Raw genomic sequence first — 20,371 nt, 5'->3', positions numbered from 1 at the left:
AGGCATTCATGGGACCTACCCCTAACATCTCCCATCCCCAGTTTAAGCGTTAAGCTTCCTTCCTCATACCACCTATCTCTTAACTCTAATGAGACACTGTAATTGTTTTACACACCTACACAGTTACAAACTATACACAGAGCTCCCTGGAGCATGGTTGTCCTAATCATCTTTAGATCCATAAGACTATCACAGTGGCTGGCACAGAAAAAGCAATAAATGGATTAACGCATGTATTCCCTGGCACACTGGTAAGAAAAGAGCCCAATCCCCGCCTTCAGGAGGAGAGTCAGCCATATTTAGTGGGGAGTCAGCCATGCAAACAATTAACTACAATACATGACACTTGTTTTCACGGTGTGTGTAGCAAATGTAATGGGGCAAGAACAAAATGTAATACACAAAACGTAACAGAATATTATCAGCACAGGACCTGCCAAGTATCTCTAGAAAAATGAGTTGAGGCATTACAGAAGAGACTGCTCAGATAAACATTTGTTAAATCAACAAATCTTGAAGAACAGCATTATTTAAAACCTTAAAACCCCTTTTATTAGCCACTAAAACAATACAGCACAAATGGGAACATGAGCATTTCAGTAAAGAGGGAATATAAAGGTACCAACCACACTTGGTACCAACAAGCCTTCAAAATTGTCTTCATTTTTTTAAATTTTTTTAAACAATAAAACAATTACAGTTAAATGGAAGTTTCTTGGAGACTTCCTATTTTTTAAATAAACATGTTAATACAGAAGTGGAATTTTTTTTTTTAAGCTAGACAATGAAGATAAAAGTGTAATTTAACAACAAATGGGGTGGAAAACTTAGTGGACGATAGTCTCCAGGTTCCAAAGGAAGGCTAAGGTGATGATGGCCGATAGATGATGAAAAGCAAGAAGATGCTTCTTGATGATACTGCGTTGGCCTTGGTCGGCCTGGGCTGTACACTAAAATCACTCATGTCTCATCTCAGCATTAGGAAAAAAATTAAGTTTATTTAGTCAAATTCCAGAAAACTAGTAGTATTTTTTTCAATTAAACTTTTCACTAAATTTTAAATGTACACTTTGTGGTATTTTCTGTTTCAAATGTATGATTTATGGAGAGTTTGGATTTAGAAATGCAGTTTAATGTAAACACAACTCTTGGTATCTGAGTTATCAGACAGATACAACTTAGAGCTGCATTCAAGGGCAAACTGTAGTAGGAAATAGGTGCCTAAGCTAAAGGGGAAAATTCCTGATGTTTGTGTTAAGCACTTTTTTTCAGGTAAATTACCAAAACTCTTTATGTCTAACAAGAATATTATAATTTTCTCCAGAATATTGTCTCAGTTTCTTTCTTCTAAAATACATTCGAGATCATGTGAATTAAAAAGGTAGAAAATGACTTAAATGTCTACCTATAAGAGAGTGGCTAAATGCATTCCTGTGTACACTATACAGCAATCAGGCAGAACAAGGAAGGAAGCTCTCTATGTACTGATGTGAAAAGATACATCCAAAATGAACTAAGTGGAGAAAAGTCAAGATGCAGAACAGTACATGCAGTATGTTATATTTTGTGATAAAAAAAAGGACCAATAAGTATGCATATCTTTATTTGCTTATATGTGCATAAAAAAAACTCTAAGAAGGATACAGAATAAACCAGTACCAGTAGTTACCTGGAAAGGACCAGACAGATAAGAATCAAGGGTGGGAGAGAGTTTTCACTGTAAACCTTCTCATATATTTTAAAAATATTGGAACCATGTTAATCTATTTATATTTCCAAATATTTAAAATTTAAAAATTTGGAAAAACTGGCTACAATTATGAAAATTATAATTTAATTCTATGTTACATTTTAATAATTTTCTTACTGTCTTTTCTTCCATTCTGATCTTATTAATTACTCAAAAATTCTAGTTCTCAGGTAACAAATTAATTACCTACCACAGACAAGCTCCTCAATCTTTCCTGCTCCTCTCTTTCATTATTGTTGGTAATTATGACACTAGTAACAGTAACAAGCAATCTGTATGCTTGTAGACTTGGACACACAAATAAGCAAAAGGGCAGAAATATCAGAATCATTCACAATTCTCAGAGATGACTGTCGTGGGAACTTTGATGTATGCTCTCTTCTACTTTTTAAACAATCTCAAGTTTACTTGAAATTTTTAAAACACCTTCTTCAGGTGATACTTACAAAATATTCTTTTCCAACACTGTAATGAGAGACAGCCTTCCTTAGGATGGAAGCTACATTTGTCTGCTAAACGGAGAATGTAGGGTCCCCACTAAATATATACTTCTGGGAAGGTACTCTGAGGGTCTTATTCTATATTTCCAGCCCCCAACATTTGGTGAGAGCTCAATCAATGCTCACAAAATGAAAGAATGAATGGATGAATCAACAATGTAGAGTACTGAGATCTAGCAAACCTCCACATGGTTATTAGGTCGTACATCAGGCACTCTTTGTACTTCAACTGTCAAGATATAGAAAGGATTCAAGGAAAAAATTAATTTCTAAAAAGGAAAAGCTATTTTATTCTTACTATATGGGTGAGGGCAGGAGGGGTTGTCTCTATAAAAATGAATAATAAAAATTACCATCTCATTTCATTCCATAAAACACCATGGTCACAGTCTAAGGACAATTAAAAAACACAATAATCCAACTCTAAAGGAGCGAGCTGTGTGGCCCAGTGCGATGGCCCATGTCTCACAAGCGGTTATACCTGAATGGAAGATAGGGGGCGTCTGAGCCGGACAGGAGTGCTCTGTAGGCTTCTTCTGGAGTCTTCTTTAAATAGATCACCTAAGACAAATAAATAGCAACACTTAGAACACCACCAAAGAATGACACAAAACTAATATAATTACTCACCAAATCTGCATTTCACTTCTTGCACTTTGAAAGTGACAGCTGTCATGGTGATAATGTTGATCTTCAGACAGCAAGCAAGCTGCCAAAATTTCCTTTTCAGCTTGAAGCTAAACGGTAACCTTTGGCTTTTAAGGATGAGCAGAAGCTTTAAGACAGAGGGCAGATCCATAAAGGGGCCGTCTGGGGCTGTTTACAAAGCACATTGAACACATACAATGGCAGGGTTTTCCCTTCTGGGAGCAGAACAATTGTACCTCCATTACTGAACTGTGTGTTCACCAAAGACCAACACAGGCCTGCCTGTCCTTCACAGAAGACCCACTGTGAGGTAATTCAGTTCCTGATAAATTCTGAGACATCTCAGAGCACAAGACCCCTTGGGAGGTCTACCGAGTTCTCCGTCTGCTCTGAGGACAGCTCACGTTGCTTTCTTAAACAATCAATAAAATCACAACGAAATGGAGGGAAATGCATACAGATAAGAGCATTAGAAAACATGTTGGCTTGGCTCTTAACATCAAGAATAGTTACATCTCTCTGGTGCAGCACAGTAAACTACTCTTCAACCAAGAACAAACAAAAAAGAGCTCTTAAAACCAGTAAACGACTTCTGTTTAGTCATTCTGACTAAATAATCCACGCCAGGAGCTATATCAGGTACTGGCACCTCTCTCAGTAGAATTCACATTCTTGTCGGGCAAAAAAATAATTAACAAAAATAAATCCAATCTGAGATAAGTGCTGAAAAGGAAATAAACAGAGTCCTGGAAAGAGAATAGACTTACTCAATACCCTGAAGTAAAGTCGTCAGGGAGGGGTCTCTGGGAGCCACGGAGGGTGAGGTGTGCAGGAGGAGAGCACAGGAATGGCTAAGGAAAAGGGGGAACAAGAGGGGCCGGGGTCCCTGCTGGGGGCGAGAGCGTGGCGAGTCCCGCAGAGGAAGACAGTGTGGCCGGGGCAGGGCAGGAAGGGCAGGGCAGGAAGGGCAGGGCGGGAAGGGAAAGCCAGGCCGTGGTCCGACTGCGAAGAGCAAGGCAACCAGGAGGAGAGTTTGGTTTTATCCTAAGTGCAGTTGAATGTTTTAATTCTCAAACAAGAGCACTGATCCTTTTCCTTTACAGTATGATTCAAATTCAATCCCTAAAATCCTTTCTACCTAGAATTAATGACATTATATGTCATTAATATGTCCCAACATTTCAACAAGAATGGCCGAGTCCACTTCTTAAAAAGTAGGGTTTTCCTCTTCTGCTTACAAAGTTTCTGTAAGCTGTTCCACTGGCAATATTACATGGATTTAATTATTAATAATTTCAGGACTAGAAAACATCTCAACCCTCTAAAGAAAGAAAACTAATATAAATACAGAAAAAATACTTCTAACTTTAAGAAGAAAGCTCCATATTCTTTTGACAAGTAAACATGAAGGTCTGATAAAGCACACATCAAACAAAGTGAATTGAATATGAAACAAAAACAGCCCAGAAAATGAAACCACAGCAAAAGAAAGATCGAGACATGAGACACAGATTCCACAGAGAACCACATCTCGAGTTGCAGCTCAAATAATTGCAAAAATCCATTTAAACCAACCCGAGCTTTAAAGACCATTTTCAGTCACCAATATTAAAACAGGACTTCGTTGTTCCCTAGTGGGTAGGTTACATAATACACTGAACAGAGTTGGTTATAATACAGTGAGTTTTCAAGCCTAAGGATGCAGCAATATTTGAAAATTGACTACTCCTGTTAAAAGCGAAAGCTGCTTGCAGCAAGCTCCTGTGTTTGGATTAGATAATTAAAGCTTATACAACCCTCTTTGGAAAGCAAAAATACATTTCCCTCCTCCGGAGCAATTACATTAATTCCCTTTAATTCTGAGGCAGTCATTCTGCAGGAGGGAGGCAACAGCCCACAGGAAAGACTTCTCTAGACTGGTTACCCCACTGGGTTTTGCTACTCATCTTACCCGCATGACTTAGCACACATGACCCATGTTCTCACACTGTAAGATGAGAGTCTTTGTTTTTATTTTTATCCCAGTGCTAAATTATTAATAAGTGCAAAGTGAAACCCAACAGAGGCCATCTAAATTCCAGCAAGATGCCAGGGGCAGGTAAATGCAATGTCCTTTTACAACCTGACAATAGGTACTCGGGAGAGAGATGAAGTGTTCTAATAAGTGAGTGCATTACTGAATGCGTGCATGCTGGTCATGAAAATAACCCAATTCCAGCTTTCCAGGAGAAGAAATGTCATGGATTCTTATACCCGATCTTCTCAGATATGTCTCCTATTCAAAAAAGAGAAAGACAGACAGAGAGACAAACTAGGTCTGATTAGAGCTCAAAGAAAACAACTTTTAAGCCCGTGCTGTTGAGGGACCTAAAGCTCAGAAAGATCAGGAGCTTCCCAAACTCGCATTGCTGCTCTGTGACAAAGTTAGAATGTGAACACAGATCTGACTGCAAAGCCCACAGTAATTCCATACAGCACATCTGCTTGAAAGCAGAGATGCAGACAACGGAAGCAGAACTGGGGTGGGGGGGGGGGGAGATTCCTACTCTCCCAATTCCTAAGTGCCGTTACCCTTGACTTTTTGGAGGGGAGGGGAGATTTCTTTGCTTTTTTTAAAAAATTTTTATTGAAGTGCAGTTGATTTACAATGTTGGTTTCAGGTGTCCAGCAAAGTGATTCAGTTATACGTATACATATATTTTTTTTTTCTTTTCAGATTCTTTTCTATTATATGTTATTACAAGAAATTGAATATAGTTCCTTGGGCTATACAGTAGGTCCTTGTTAATTTATTTTGTATATAGTAATGTTACATTTGACTTTCAAAATTAAGTGACTTTAAACCGTTAACAGTAGTTGTGTCTGAGGAATAGGGCTGGGGGAGGATCAGAAGGAGGAAGGAGGACTTTCTACTTTATATTTTATACTATCTCCATGTTTCTTGTGTTTTGTACTAACATGCATTAATTTGTTTTTTTAATGTGTATTAATTTGTTTTTAATGGATTTCATAACTAAATCAGTTATAAAATATTAGATGTGTATTCATCTTAAAAATAAAATCTACATTTAATTAATACTCATAAATTTGCCACCAGATATACTAATACTTCTAAAAATATTTTCTGAATAAAATTAATTTAAAAGCACCATTTAAATACCCTGATTTTCCTTTTCTGCTTCTCAGGAAAAAAATAACACGCTGCCTACTCTTCTCACTAGATATTAGCACATATAAACCCAAACCGGAAGAATCGTCTCCAACTTTTGATTGATAAAACTTAACAAAAGTTTTCTGTATAGTGCTTGGTTTATCACGCCAGTTTATCCCTGAAATAGTGGGTATCTGTACTGCTCTTATAAAACTGTCCTACTCTTTGCCAGGAAACCCTATAAATCTTCTCAATAGAATAGCATTTGACATATATGTTCTCACTTTTAACTAACTAGGAGTCAGTCAATTAAAGTGATTTTTTTCCTGCTTAATTAACTTTGATGCCAGGTACCAAGCACCAAAATAACTCTTAACTTTTAATAAAAGACTCTTAAAGAGCCAACATTCTAATATATATATTACCAATAGCTATGAGTTTTATTTAACAATAATTAAAATTACAGTACTACAAACTAGTATAGTATCTATTATTTACCAATAAGCCAATGTCTCCCAAACTTCAATTAGTCATCATCAACTTGCTCAACTTCTGCCACTACATGCAGCACCATGTGTTACTATTCTCTTTAAACAGACATACTCTCTTAACTTCCATCAATTCATTCTAAAGTGTTTTATATCATTGCTATAAATGGAAAACCAGTATCACTTGCCATTGAGTCCACACATAAAAGAATTTTAAAATACATAACTCTTAAAATTTTTAAATGTTTGTGCAGAGTAATTGCCATATAAGTGTGGGTTCATTTCTGGACTCTATGCTGTTCTGTGGATCATGTATGTGTCTGTTTTTGTGCCAGTGCCGTGCTGTTTTAATGACTGTAGCTCTGTAATATAGTTTGAAATCAGGGAGCATGATTCCTCTAACTTTGTTCTTTCTCAAGATCGTTTTGGCTATGTGAGGTCTTTGTGTTTCCATACATATTTTATAATTATTTGTTCTAGTTCTGTGAAAAATGCCATTGGGCAATTAATCTTTGACAAAGCAGGCAAGGATATACAACATGGGGAAGTTATCCTCTTCAATAAACTGTGTTGGGAAAACTGAACAGTTACGTGCAAAAGAATCCAACTGGACTACTCTCTCACACCATGCACAACAATAAATTCAAATTGGATTAAAGACTTAAATGTAAGACCTGAAACCACAAAACTTCTAGAAGAAAACATAGGCAGTATTCTCTTTTACATCAGTCTTAATAGTAGTTTTTAGGATATGCACCCTCAGGCAAGGAAAGCAAAAGCAAAAATAAATGGGACTACTTCAAACTAAAAAGCTTTTGCACAGCAAAGAAAACTATCAGCAAAACAAAAGGGCCACCTACTGAATGGGAGAAGATATTTGCAAATGACATGTCTGATAAGGAGTTAATGTTAAAATAGACAAAGAACTCACACAACTCAGTATCAAGAAAACAAACAACCCAATTAAAAAATGGGCCAAAGATCTGTAAAGACATTTTTCCAAAGAAGACATACAGATACCCAACAGGCACATAAAAAGATGCTCCACATCACTAATCATCAGGGAATGCAAACTCCAGAGGTAAGGGGGGTGAGGGGGAGAAAGAAATACGTGAGGGAAATAAAGAGACACAAACTTCCAGTTGCAGAATAAATGAGTCATGGGTATGAAATGTACAGTGTGGGGAATAGAGTCAATAAATATGTAGTATCTTTGCATGGTGACACATCATAACTAGGTTTATCATGGTGATAATTTTGAAATGTACACAAATACTAAATATTATGTAACAAGAACTAACATAGTGTTGTAGGCCATCTTCAAAACAAACAAACAAATTCATATTAAAAGAGATCAGATCTGTGGTCACCAGAGGTGGGGGTTCAGGGGAGGGGAAACCAGATGAAGGAGTCAAAAGATACAAACTTCCACTTAGAAGATAAACAAGGACTAAGGATGTCATGTACAATGATAAATATAATTAGCACCATTCTATGTTACATATGAAGTTGTTAAGAGCGTAAATCCCAAGAATTCTTCTCACAAAAAAATTCCTTCTATTTCTTGAATTTTGTATCTATATGAGATGATGGATGTTCACTAAACTTATAGTGATAATCATTTCGTGATGCATGTAAGTCAAATCATTATGTTGTACACCTTAAACTTATACAGCGCTGTATTTCAATTATACCTCAATAAAATTGGAAGAAAAAGTAAGATAAAACAAAAAACATGCACACCACACACTGAGAAACAATGCAACAAATATCGAGTTTGGACTAATTTTATAGAAGAGCAGACCAAACTGGTATGGTAAATAAAAGCTTCCTAGAATTAATCTGCAAATACTTCCAAACCATTTCTTTAAAGTAAATCTGATGGTCATTCAATCCTGAAAGCCTGTCAAAAAATAATACATGTGAATTTCAGAAGCAGTGTGGAATTTGCCGCTCTATTTCTCTACTCAGATCATTTAATCTCTCTGCTACACAACGGATGACTCTTTAAACAACAAATGGCTTAATATAGAAGTCTAAACCAGACTCTGAGTCATGAATTTGCCAATGGTCTTTCCCTGGGGACATTTCCCTCAGATTTGACCATGTTTTTAGCTTTGTTTTCAGGTGTTATTTCCTCAAAAAAAGCCTGATGCCAAAGCACGACTCACACAAACACACACACGCGCGCGTAATGTATTTTAAAACAAAGCCTGAACCCTCGGGTTAATTATATTTATATTTTGTGATCTGGAAAGTGAAAATACTCTTGAAGATTCGATTTGGCCATCTGAGAGAGTATTCTTCAATTCTGGCATTTGATTTCCTGTTATTTAGTATTTTACTTGTTTATGAAAGAGGAAACAAATGCTGAGAACAGCCTTTCCTAGTCAGGTACTGCCACAGGAACACTGATAGAGAGCTGTGAAGTCAGCACTCCCACCACTTCTGGGGAGAAAAGCAAAGGATACAAATATCTTCTCAAATTTTACAAAACCACCACTGGATCCCTCCAAAGACCTTGAGGGAGGGACCTGAGCCGGTGAGGGGTCCTGAGTTTTAAGTTTAAGGTACAACGAGTGCATCCACCCCAGAGGGTTAACTCAGTTTATTTAACAATTAGTAAGTGAGTCTTCTGAAATGTGTCACTACTTTAGTGGTAATGCCCAGCGGAGCCAGTGAAATTAATTTTCTGAGCCCAGTTACAGGAAAGCATCAGACTAGGCACGTAGAGACAATTCTTCTATAATGTGCTAAAAGAGAAAGAAAGAAAGAGACTGATTTCAAACAGAAGAGCTCTGGATCAAACGATTTGTATTAGATTATAGAAAGTGTTTCAAGCGTCAAGGCATCCTACCTGACCCAGACACTCACTCTCCCACTTCCCCGTATCTATTCTGAGGCTACACTCAGCCACTCTGGACACGTGATAAAAGGCAGGAAGCAGGAGGTGGAACAGAACACAGTCACCAAAGATCAACTTGGATTTACTTAACGCTCACAACCTGCATAGGCACCTGCACACATACAAGGTCACGAGGAAAGTCTGCAATGTCGTCCTCAAGGTACTTAAAAATATGGATGACAAGAGCTCTAAAGCAGGCTGGGGAATGGTCCACACAGGGACCGGACTCCACCGGAGCCTCCCCTGCATCACAGTGGCACTGATGGCCGCCTCCTCCCCTTTCTTGGCACCACAGCGCTAAGTCACTTTGGCCAGGCAGCCTTCTTTGGCTCCTGCCTTATATTCTCAAAGCCGCTGCCTTTCTCCACCTCTAAGCTGTATCACATTAACTCTCTGTGCCTCCATCTCCTTACCTGTGAAGAGGGGATAATACTGTAATTGCCTCGTCAGGCCGTTGATGGAGAAGATTAAGTCAATTAATAATACACGTAAACTGCTCAGAATTGTATCTGGCACATTGCTCTTTTGTTAAGGGACCACAGGAAAAAGATAAACTTTGGTCCCAAACTTTGACTGGACCCACAACTGCTGTTATTTCTGACAGCTTAGCCCTAAGGCCTATCTATGCATACAAACATCAAATCATGAGGTTGTAGACGTCCCTCATGATTGCTATATACCAAAACTAGCCCATACACACCATCGTTCAGTCCAACCCTCTCATTTTAATATACAGATCTTGGTCCTGCTCTCAGTTCTGCCTGTTCAAACGGCTTCCTGAGTCTCCTGGTACCTCAGTATCAACAACCATAAAATAAATGCACTGGTTCCTGTCTTAACAATCTGTTGTTAAATTATCAGAAGATGGCTGAGGTGACCCATGGCTCTCTCCAACAAAGTACATGTGACCAGAAGAGTTGACACTGTGGTCATTTTTCCTTATGTGAACTTCTCACGAACAGAAGAATAAGATTACCAGGCTGGGTTTGTTTTTAGGGGAGGAAAGGGATTATCAGTTACCTACAAAAAAGAAATCACAGAAGTCCATGGAATGGACTATAAAAACACACTATCAGGTGAGAAACCCTGCAAAGAACTGAAACATAAACCTTTTAAAGTCTCTTCCTTGGCTCCCAAGACTTTGATTCTTAGACTTCTTAAGTGTCAGGGCACTTAATTTATGAACTGTTTTTTCCTGAAGACAACACTAACTCTTATTTGTCACACACAAGCACAAACAAAATGCTTAATTTTTTTTTTTATTTTTAGCAACATTTTTCTTCCTAATCATTTCCTCCCATTATAACCAGTGACTGAGAAAACAATATCTGCATTCAACTTTAAAATAAAATTTAAAAATAGGAAAAAGGCATTTATCAAATGCACCACTGATTCCACTTCCGTTCTAATTGCTTACGGAAATAAAAATATTCAGTGTTAAACATTCACAAGCTAGAAAGGCAAGTCTAATTACAAAGCAGAAATGTAACTGTATATTTAAAACAACTTGCATTATTGAGTCTATTTTAAGTTTATTCTCCTGATCTAATTAAAGCAGAACAAGAATGAATGCATCTTGCCTCCTGCAGTCTTTTAACACGTTGTAAAAGAAGGTAAGTCATTCTTCCTGTTCTTCAAGTTCTGAGTCTATTGTAAACCACAGATTACAAGGCCTGCAGAGGACAAGACAATGCATCTGCATAACAAATATGGAGACAACGCTAATTACAGAAGTAAGGCAGAGCCTGATGTCAGGTCTCTATCTCCATTGCTTATTTCTGCCCTAAAAATACCTAACAATCATCTGGCATCCTCATGAGAACGAGGTCGAGAAGTGACTGTGTCTTTTGGTTAAGGCGATGTCTGCTCTGTTATACTCTCATGTGTCATCTCTTCACATTTTAATTTGAATTTGAGATTTTCTACACAGTGACTAAGCAGTGGACTTTATTCTATCTATGTGAGAATTAGTTTAAAATAGAAATACTCTCTCCACCACTCTCATGGGGGTAAATTAGAGTAAAACCCGTGGGAGCTCTTTGATGGGCAATTTAGGAAAATTGCAGACAACAGCAGCCATGTGTATCTTCCCATCTAATTTGATGGAAACTAGGATTTTCATAATCAGCCTGAAAAGATGTCCTTCCAGAACTGACAGCTACAGCCAGGACAAATACACATCTCTTGCAAGCAATGTCTCAGTAGCACAGCCTTCTCCTGCCCGAGGAGAGCTCATGCTCCAAAACAGATACTGCTGAGCTGGCTGGCTCTCATTGAACTAGCCCAGCCCTTACTAAGCAAGCCAAGGAAGCACTGAGATAGTATTCTCAGCACACAGAAGTCTAAAGGGACCCTTTAAAGCAGAAAAGGAGAAAATATTTGGTCCGAAGAAAACCTGAGCCCCTAGTCTCACACCAGCTGTGTATAAGTCTATGTTACAACACACAGGTAAACGTGACCCTGTACAGCATCTATCATTCATCATCAGAAGGCAGTCTCTGCAGAAAACACAGAAAATAGACTCGCTCCAGATTATCACTTGGATAATACATGCTCTCAAGTGGAATGGTTTCACATTAAAAACTCCTCATGCTGAGTTTCACTGCTTACTTCTGGATATGGTATGAGTTTTATTTCATAAAGCCTTTCAAATTAAGAAAGAAAAGTTAAAAGAAGTGAGAAGAGTGTGTTCTTCAAACCAAGGACTGAATTGATCAAGCAAGAACCATAACTTCATTTATGGTGAAGATGCAGATGACAGATCCACTATCACAGACCAAGAATCACTGTTTAAATCCTGTTAACACCTGTGACCAATTATAGACAGTCCTCAACTTGCAAATGAATTCTATTCCAAAAGCTTATTTGTAAAAGCTAATATTTAGATTTCTGGAAATCATTTCCCAAAGATAAACCCTTATGGTTGTTAGTTTCATAGGCTAGACCAAAAATGATAATACGTTCCCTCTTATCATTAAAATTAGATATCTAAAATAAAAAGTAGTAGAAAACACTATTTCAAAAACTGAAAACTAAAACAAAATAATTAAATACACGAGCCTGCTTTTAAAATTATCTTCCTTCAGTGCTAACTAGTTGAGAAAAAGCCAGATTGGGAAAACACGAGGACAGCAGTCACCATGTTTACACTGACTCTAAGGTGAGCCCTGAATTATTTCAACTGTTTGACTGGCACTTTATTATATCTAATTCCACTTCAAAATGCATAGCTTTCCTCAGTATTGGGCATTATGATTATGACTGGTCTCAGATCTTGAGGCAATGGAAGGCAAGGCAAATACAAGAGGAAAAAGATTTTCTTGATGTAATTTAGAGTGAAGTAACTGAAATGAAAAGTAAACGAGACAGGTCAGAAACTTTCTGGACATACACAAGAGAAAGATGGCCAAACTTGCCAGGGATGGAACCCCCCCACCTCAGGTGGGAGAGCAAGTATCAAAGCGTGGCTCCCTTCCCATGATTACAGGCAACTACAGCAACCTAAGATCTCCTAGAAGGAGGGAAGGAGGTAGACCAGACAATCCATTGTATTCATTTTTCGTAACTAACTAGAGCATGCACCTGAGGGACCGAAAACAAAAAGGCTTTTTCCTTTTTGAATATAGTCATCTTACTCTTTTTCAAGCTGAAGATGTTTGTAGGTTAGATGTTATCCAAATTTCTAAGATAGAAGCCATACAACATGTGAACTAAATCTCAGCTCTAGAATCTCATAGTAACTCGTAAGCCTCTCTTCCTTGAATTGACTCAAGAATAGAAAACCAACAATGAACACAAACAAGGAACTGGTTGTTCTCTTCCAGTATTTACAAAGAGTTGTTGCTTAGAGAAAGCAGGAGAAACAAGAGCTTTGCCCACCAGTCAGGTGTTTGCAGAGAGGATTCTGTGGCAATTTTACTGTGCGTTAGCCCAAACTGTTCAAATATATGCCACATGACAGATGTATCTTCAAGAAATAATAGGATTTATAGTTCTTAAATGTATATACATTTTTAAGAAGTAGCCACATTCCCTAAATACTTTCGTTTACAAAGTTCACAAATAGTACAACTGAAACTCTCAAGAGAAGGAAACTTTAACTGAAATAAAAGTAACTTAAATCCAACCCACAGAGCTATTGCACACATATCCAAACTGTAATACACAGGAAGCGCATCCACCTTCCCTGCAGCTACTGGAAATTTCCCTCCTCTTCTGGCTCACTACTATAGGCAGACCTCACTACTTCCAGAAAACACCTCTTTTCACCCCAGCAATTTCTCACCCCCATCCTTTGATCAGCAGCAAGACTTTCAAAGAAAATGAAGAAGAGGGAGAAGAAAGAAAAAGGAGATGAGCAGAGAATTCTTCACAGTTCTACACACAGGTGATTCATTTCTTCACTCTGCAGTTACTGGTACCAGGCACCATGGATAATACCAAGAACAAGGCAAATACACCCCTGACCTGATGAAGCACTCTTGTATGTTACTTCAGATCTTCCTAGCCCAGGGATCCCAACTTCAATAACTTCAGATATTCCTCAGAAAAGCCTTTAAAGCTGTTTAAACTATAGACATCTTGATTTCTCCCCCTGAGATTCTGATTAGCCAGATATGCCAGGTCTGGCCCATGGGTATTTCTGATACCTAGTTATATTTGAAAATCAGTATTAGAAATGTTATCCTTTTAGAAGTCAGAAGGCTCAGTGCCTAAATTATGTCGCAGAACTACAAATATATATTATTCCCTTAGCTTTAAGTGGTAGTTAGTGCAAGAAAGGAAGTCTCCATTCTCAATGAAATTCCAAGGGCACAACAGGCTTTGCGAATGCCCATGACACTATGTGACAAGTCCACCTCTTCATTCATGCGTCCACATGTAGACACTGAGCTGTATTCTAGGGATATAAAATGAAGACAGTAGGGAAGGCAGACATGTAAATAATCAGACCGTTATGGCCCAGTAGCATGAGAGAAACACGAAACAGAGAGAACTCTAGCATGGAGAGCTTTGGGCAGAGTTCTAGAAGATGGGTTTTAAAAGTCTTTTTAAGAACAAATCAGATCATTTCAACTCTCTAACAGCTTCCCATGTTATGGAGAATAAAATCCAAACTCTCCCCACCACATACAAGCCCTGGCAGAGACCTCACACCTCATCTGCTGCATCAGCCTCTTCACCTCTGTGCTCCGGCCACGTCGGCTTTCCTTGGGGCCTCAGTCATACCCAAGCTCATTCCCACCTTACAGCCTCTGTACTTGCGATTGCCTCTGCCTAGAATGTTCTTAGTCTTTATCAGCTTAACTGTCATCACCTCAAAGATGGCTTCTTTGAACTTCCAATGTGCAGCAGCCAGCCCAACGCTAGCACATCACCACATAGCCAGCACTGCTGCCTCGCCCAGCAGAATATATGCTCTACAGGGACAGGGATTTTTTTTCTCTTGTTTATCGTTATATCCTTAGCGCCTAGAAGAGCATCCAGCACAGCTGCTCGATAATTATTTGTTCAATGACAGAATGAACAAATGAAGCAGACGGGTGGTAAAGACTATTTCCTATGAAAATGAATGCAGAGTTTTATTTAACAGTGAAGGCTCCTGAAGACCTCCACATCCTCCTTTTGACTAAACTACCAGGAAATTCACTCTGAAGTTTTGAGCTTGAGCAAGTCAGAGCCAGTTTCCGCTACATGTAACCAAAAACCCCCAGTTATTACAATATTACTATTCTATATACTAGCCAATTGAGAAAAAAAGGAGGAGGGAGGCGGAAGGGAGGAAGGAAACAAAGCAACAGGAAAGACATGATCAGAACAGCGGAAGGAGAAAGAAGTGAAAATTGTAGGGGAAAAACAAAGATGAAGATGGAGAGTCGTACAGGGATAACGAGGAGTGTGTATGAGTAACAGGCGTGAAGGAAAGCCAAGAGCAAAGTGTGAGAAAAGAGGGAACATGGTGTTAACTGGGAATGTAAGTGTCTACATAAGAGGGGGACTGGAAGAACCGGAATGCCAGTGATACAGGGGGGTTCTCGTCCCCTCTGTTCTGCCTCTTGTGACGAGTTACGTAATCTCTCTGGGTCTCTTAGTACAATGAGGCAGAGGAGAAGGGAAAGGTAGGGGTGGGCAGGCAGGGCAAGGAGAGATCCTATCTAAGGTCTTTCTGTTTCTGTAACTTAGTGGAGAATCACTGTATTCAGCTCCACCATAGCAATTCTTCAGAGAAATTACTCTCCAGATTGCTAGAGTAGACATCGTAAAAGCCAGAGACACTCCTCCCTCCATCTCTTCCTGCAGTCTTTGTATTAAACCCAAGGTCTAGGTCAACTACTGTTCCTTAAAAAAAAAAGAAAAGTCAAATAGAGCTTATCAAGGAAATCCAGTTGCCCACATTCTGGGTAAATCCCCCAAATTTTAATTGTAATAGAAGGATCTTAATCATCAACTACTATCTGACTTCCTCTTCCATGAATTCAGAAGTAAAATAGTGTCATCAGGCAATATACAAATATAAAATTTAATATCTAGTAGATTTTTTTAAACTTTGTGGTAATAATATCATAGGATATCCTAAAAGTTGTTGTTTTGAATTCATACACCTGACTTAGAGACAAGAAAACAAAATGATTTTAGAAACTATTTTAAAATGTTAACCACATATTGTCACTATTTCCATTATTTCACAGATATGTTTCCAGGAAAACAATAAAACTTAAAATTTGGCTCCTGGCAAAACATGCAGCTTGCAGCCTAACCTACAGCTCACTTGCAAATACTGAGAATTTTCTCAAAATTTCAGACATTTCTGAAGGGAACATAAATACTTGACTACATTCAAACTAATGGGATTCAAGGCTTTCCCAACTCCAAGGCAGGCAAGACCCTGCAATGCTATTAGGAGATTTAACGCTTAACCCTGAATTCTTTGTACAGGATGGGTCCATTCCCATTGGTTTTAAGAAGCAATGAAAAGCCCTGCAGCCGAGACCTGGGTTACAGAAGTCAAGGGCAGGACCTGGGGTGGTGGGAGCGACGTGATGAAGACCTTGAGCTTGGAGTCTGTCTGTCTGCATCATTTCTTACACACCGGTAACACAAGATCAGTCCCCACTGGGGGTCCGAACTCCCTCCAGGGCTGTTTCCTGTCTCGCTCGTTCCTTATTCCTTTGAACAGCACAGTCAGGCACTATGTGAGGTGCTGAGAATGCAAACGTGAGTAACAGTCATTCCTTTCCTCAAGGAGCTCATTCTAGTAGATTACACTGCACATCATCAATTGCAAGACAAGGTGAGGAAAGCTATAACTGAGCCAGGTTCTGGGTCAGATAATAAGAAATGATAAAATAGACAGTTGGAGAGTAAGGAGAGGGACGGACCAATTATGGAAAAAACAGCAGGAAAAGTTTCTCTGAGAAAGGAATTATAGGGGTTTTTTTTTCAATTAACTTACAAATTTCCCAAAGTAGGCCTCACTAAACGACTCACACACCCACTCACCAAAGAACTGTAAAGTCTGATCATCCTACAGTCGTACCTTCACATGGAAAGGCTTGTCTGTCTGCTCATTAATTTGAAACAAAGAACCACAAATGTTACTCCCCTATTAAATAATTCTCTGAGGTACTACAGCAACTCTAGGTTTTTCTTTTAGGCTGAAGTGACTTTCCTAGCCCAACTATTTACTTTAACCGGGAATTGGCTGACTAACCACATCCCTGGCTTCAGGTCCTCGTCATAGGTCCTGGTTTTCCATAAAGAAAACTCAGAAACCCTTATGGGCATTTATTATGGAAAGTGAGAGCGGGTGGGCACCAGGGAGACAAGGCTGAGGCAAAGGCACAGGGAGGGCGAGAACTAAGACAGAGGCAGGGGCAGAGTGGCGACAACGCGGGGACCCGGTAGCCGCCATGGGCGTGGTCTAAGTTCACTGTCGAAGTGACTATATTCTGGGCACTAAGAGTCTCAGGAATAACTCAACACACAGCAACCTCGACAGGCATTGCATTAGCTCCTCCTTTGTCTACAATTTCAGAAAGCACATATGGGAGGGCTTTTCATGTATTAAATCACTGTCCATAATATATCAAATAGAAAAAAAAAGTCTTGAAATAAAATATTCATAGATTAAAAGTATGCATTCAAAAGCCCCTTATAAACGGAGGGTCTAAGATTAGATGTTGTCAGGTCAAGAGGACATTACGTACCATCAGCATATATACCCATACTAGTAACTATCTGCACTGGGGATGTGTCTAAGTGTGAAGCTCTTCTGCCCAGATATTTATACAAAGCTGAACAGAGATGACTCCCACTCACATCAATGTCAGGTGAGGCCCAAGCAGACATGTACAGACATGTCAACTGTAGACTAACCCAGATGGGCCAGTCACCTGCTGTCACATCAGGCATTGCAAATACATTTCAAGTAACATGATAAAGGCGAATGTCTTCAGGGCTTTGGCTGCCTCTTTTCTAATTATTTTCCATAAAAAATGCATAGTTAAATTTTTAATGTGATTGAAAATTTTTTCTAGTATTTTTTTTTTGAGCTTTTGAGCTTTTAGTTCTTTGCTGAAAGATATCCTGAGAGTACAAGGACAACTGTTAAAAAAATGATTGACAAGTTTTAACTACTACTTTTATGCATAAATAAGAATTTTCCCTTACTGAGAAAAACGGAAATAATTCTGGGGCTAAAATGCAGACTATCAACCATAATACTAATTTCAAATGTTTGTAGCTATTAACAAAGCTACAGTTCTAAAATTTTATAGAGCTATATAAAAACATCTTGTATTACTCAGTAACTTGTAAAAAAAATAATGCTTCAAAACATTGTGATTCGTGCTGTTATCTCTATAATTAGTACTGACTTCATAAAGCACTCCAGTTTTTCAGTTACTCCACATTAAACTTTCAAGACTTGTGGAAGATAACTTTATCAAAGTGTTTCTCGACATTACTAATGTTTATCAATTAAACATTCAGTCATTCATGCAAATATTTATTGAGCACTTAGGATGTGTCAGACACTGTTCTAGAAGCTGGGGCTGTCGTGGGGAACAAAACAAAGTTTCTTCCCTTAAAGGGAAAGATAATAAATAAGAAAATAAATGATTCCAAGCACTAAAAAAGCACCTGCCCCTAATTCAGTATATAAATGAAACAAACGGACAAAAGCGTATGTCTTTTCAAGACTACTAATAAGATTCAAAAATGTGTAAGCCGCTGTGAGCAGACACAGTATCACCCCTGAAATTTATAGTCCTAAATACAGTCTGTGTGTGTGTGTGTGTGTAGCTCTGAGGGCTTATTTTCAGCACAGAGGAAACTTGTTAACGGGATAATAAAAAAATAGAAAAAAAAATACTGAAAAGACTTACTCAGTTAAAGTTAAGAAACAAACCTTCCACAAATGAAAAGCAAACAGCTGATTTTTCTAGACCACAGCTAAAGGAAACATGCAAGGAGAGTTGAATAAAAGATAATATTGCTCTACCCATATGCAGAAGACTAACAGAATTTCCAAATTCAAAGAGTTTGAAATTGAAAATGCTGTATGATTTTAGGGAGCCTGACCTGCTTAAAGACACCAAAAATACAAGCCTGTGAGGATAAAACCCGTCTGGCCCATTTACAGGCAATATCACAATAGCGTTCTTGCCCATCAAGCTGTAAAAGGAAGGAACTGCAAACAGGAAGTTGCCCTGCCCCAGCCCTGGGCCACTCCTCCCTTCCTCTCCACAATTTCTATAAGCAGAAGCAAATGCTACTTGTTAGGTTTACCGAGAAGCCACAGAGGTTGACAGAACACGGGTAGCTGATATCTGTTTTATTACTATTTTAATAAATATTTAAGGTAAGCACCTTTCATATTTTGAACCAACATTTTTCTTAATAATTTTACCTACATTTTAAGCAATATCGGTTTAACCTATAGTTTTTTTCATGACAATTTAAAGCAGTTCTGAAATTGCAATTTACGGATGAATTGTGAGTTAGAGACTAAGGAAACGAACGTGCTTGGTGCAAACAATGAGGACAAAACAAATTCAGAATCAGCTGCCTCAGTTACTATTTTCCAATGGTCTAAACACACACACATTAACCACTTTTAAATAACACTGTTCCAAATATAATTTTCTGTATATTCAGTAGACCACTCAGTGTTAAATAATCAATAGATCAATTACCAGCAGTTCCAATTAACCATCTTTGTATTCAGTTAGAAGTACTTACTAACACAGCACTTGGTAAGTAACAGAATTTAAGGTGCATGGACTCCCTAATTTTTTACAGAAACTTGGACTGGTGGGTGTGATTTCTAGGGGTCTGCACCTACTGATACAAATCAGACACAGGGAACTGGCTTCTTTTTTTAAATAAAGGAAAAAGACTGATAGTCGCTTTTCAACTTCTAATGGTCCAGATACAGTAAACAAATTTTAAAAACACAAACTATTCAAAAAGTTAATAAACCTACAAATAAATCTACAGGAATAATCAACCTGGGTAATAATTTTTAAAACGATATGTAAAACAATAAAATATCATTTTCATCAGTTAAATTTCCAAATCTTTAGTGTTTATACTCATTATGCAAAGGTATGTGACTCTGAAGTTTTCAGGTGATACCAAATTTAGTGGAAACTGGCTTAAATATGGTAATATACTCCAAGGGCTAAAGTAATGCTGACTTTTTTATAATCTATTTATCACTTTTTTGGCAATCTGAAGACAAAAACCCACAAAAAGAAACAATTATAATGTAGAAAGCTGTTTGTCACATTATTAAAAAATTTGAAAGGAATCTAAAATGGTAAACAATAGTATGCTCTCTAAATGGAATGGTATTTGATCATGTACGTAGCGAAAAAGCAAAACATACATAGGCCAAGTGAAAATAGGTTCACAGAACTACACTGC

At 38.2% G+C, this 20,371-nt stretch overlaps 1 protein-coding gene across 5 annotated transcripts in view; it reads right to left on the bottom strand.

The window, feature by feature from the left end:
* Positions 1-20,371, bottom strand: part of CDC14A (cell division cycle 14A) — a 142,193-nt gene that overhangs the window by 85,214 nt on the left and 36,608 nt on the right. For all 5 annotated transcript variants that reach the window (XM_032487199.1, XM_032487196.1, XM_032487198.1 and 2 more), the window contains one exon: positions 2,732-2,811. In XM_032487199.1, the coding sequence (XP_032343090.1) occupies positions 2,732-2,811 (80 nt within the window). The remainder of the gene's footprint in view (positions 1-2,731; positions 2,812-20,371) is intronic.

Source organism: Camelus ferus, chromosome 9, assembly GCF_009834535.1.
Source record: "Camelus ferus isolate YT-003-E chromosome 9, BCGSAC_Cfer_1.0, whole genome shotgun sequence".
Lineage (NCBI taxonomy): Eukaryota > Metazoa > Chordata > Mammalia > Artiodactyla > Camelidae > Camelus > Camelus ferus.
The sequence above is the reverse complement of the archived record's forward strand: the minus strand, read 5'-3'. Positions and strand labels throughout refer to the sequence as shown.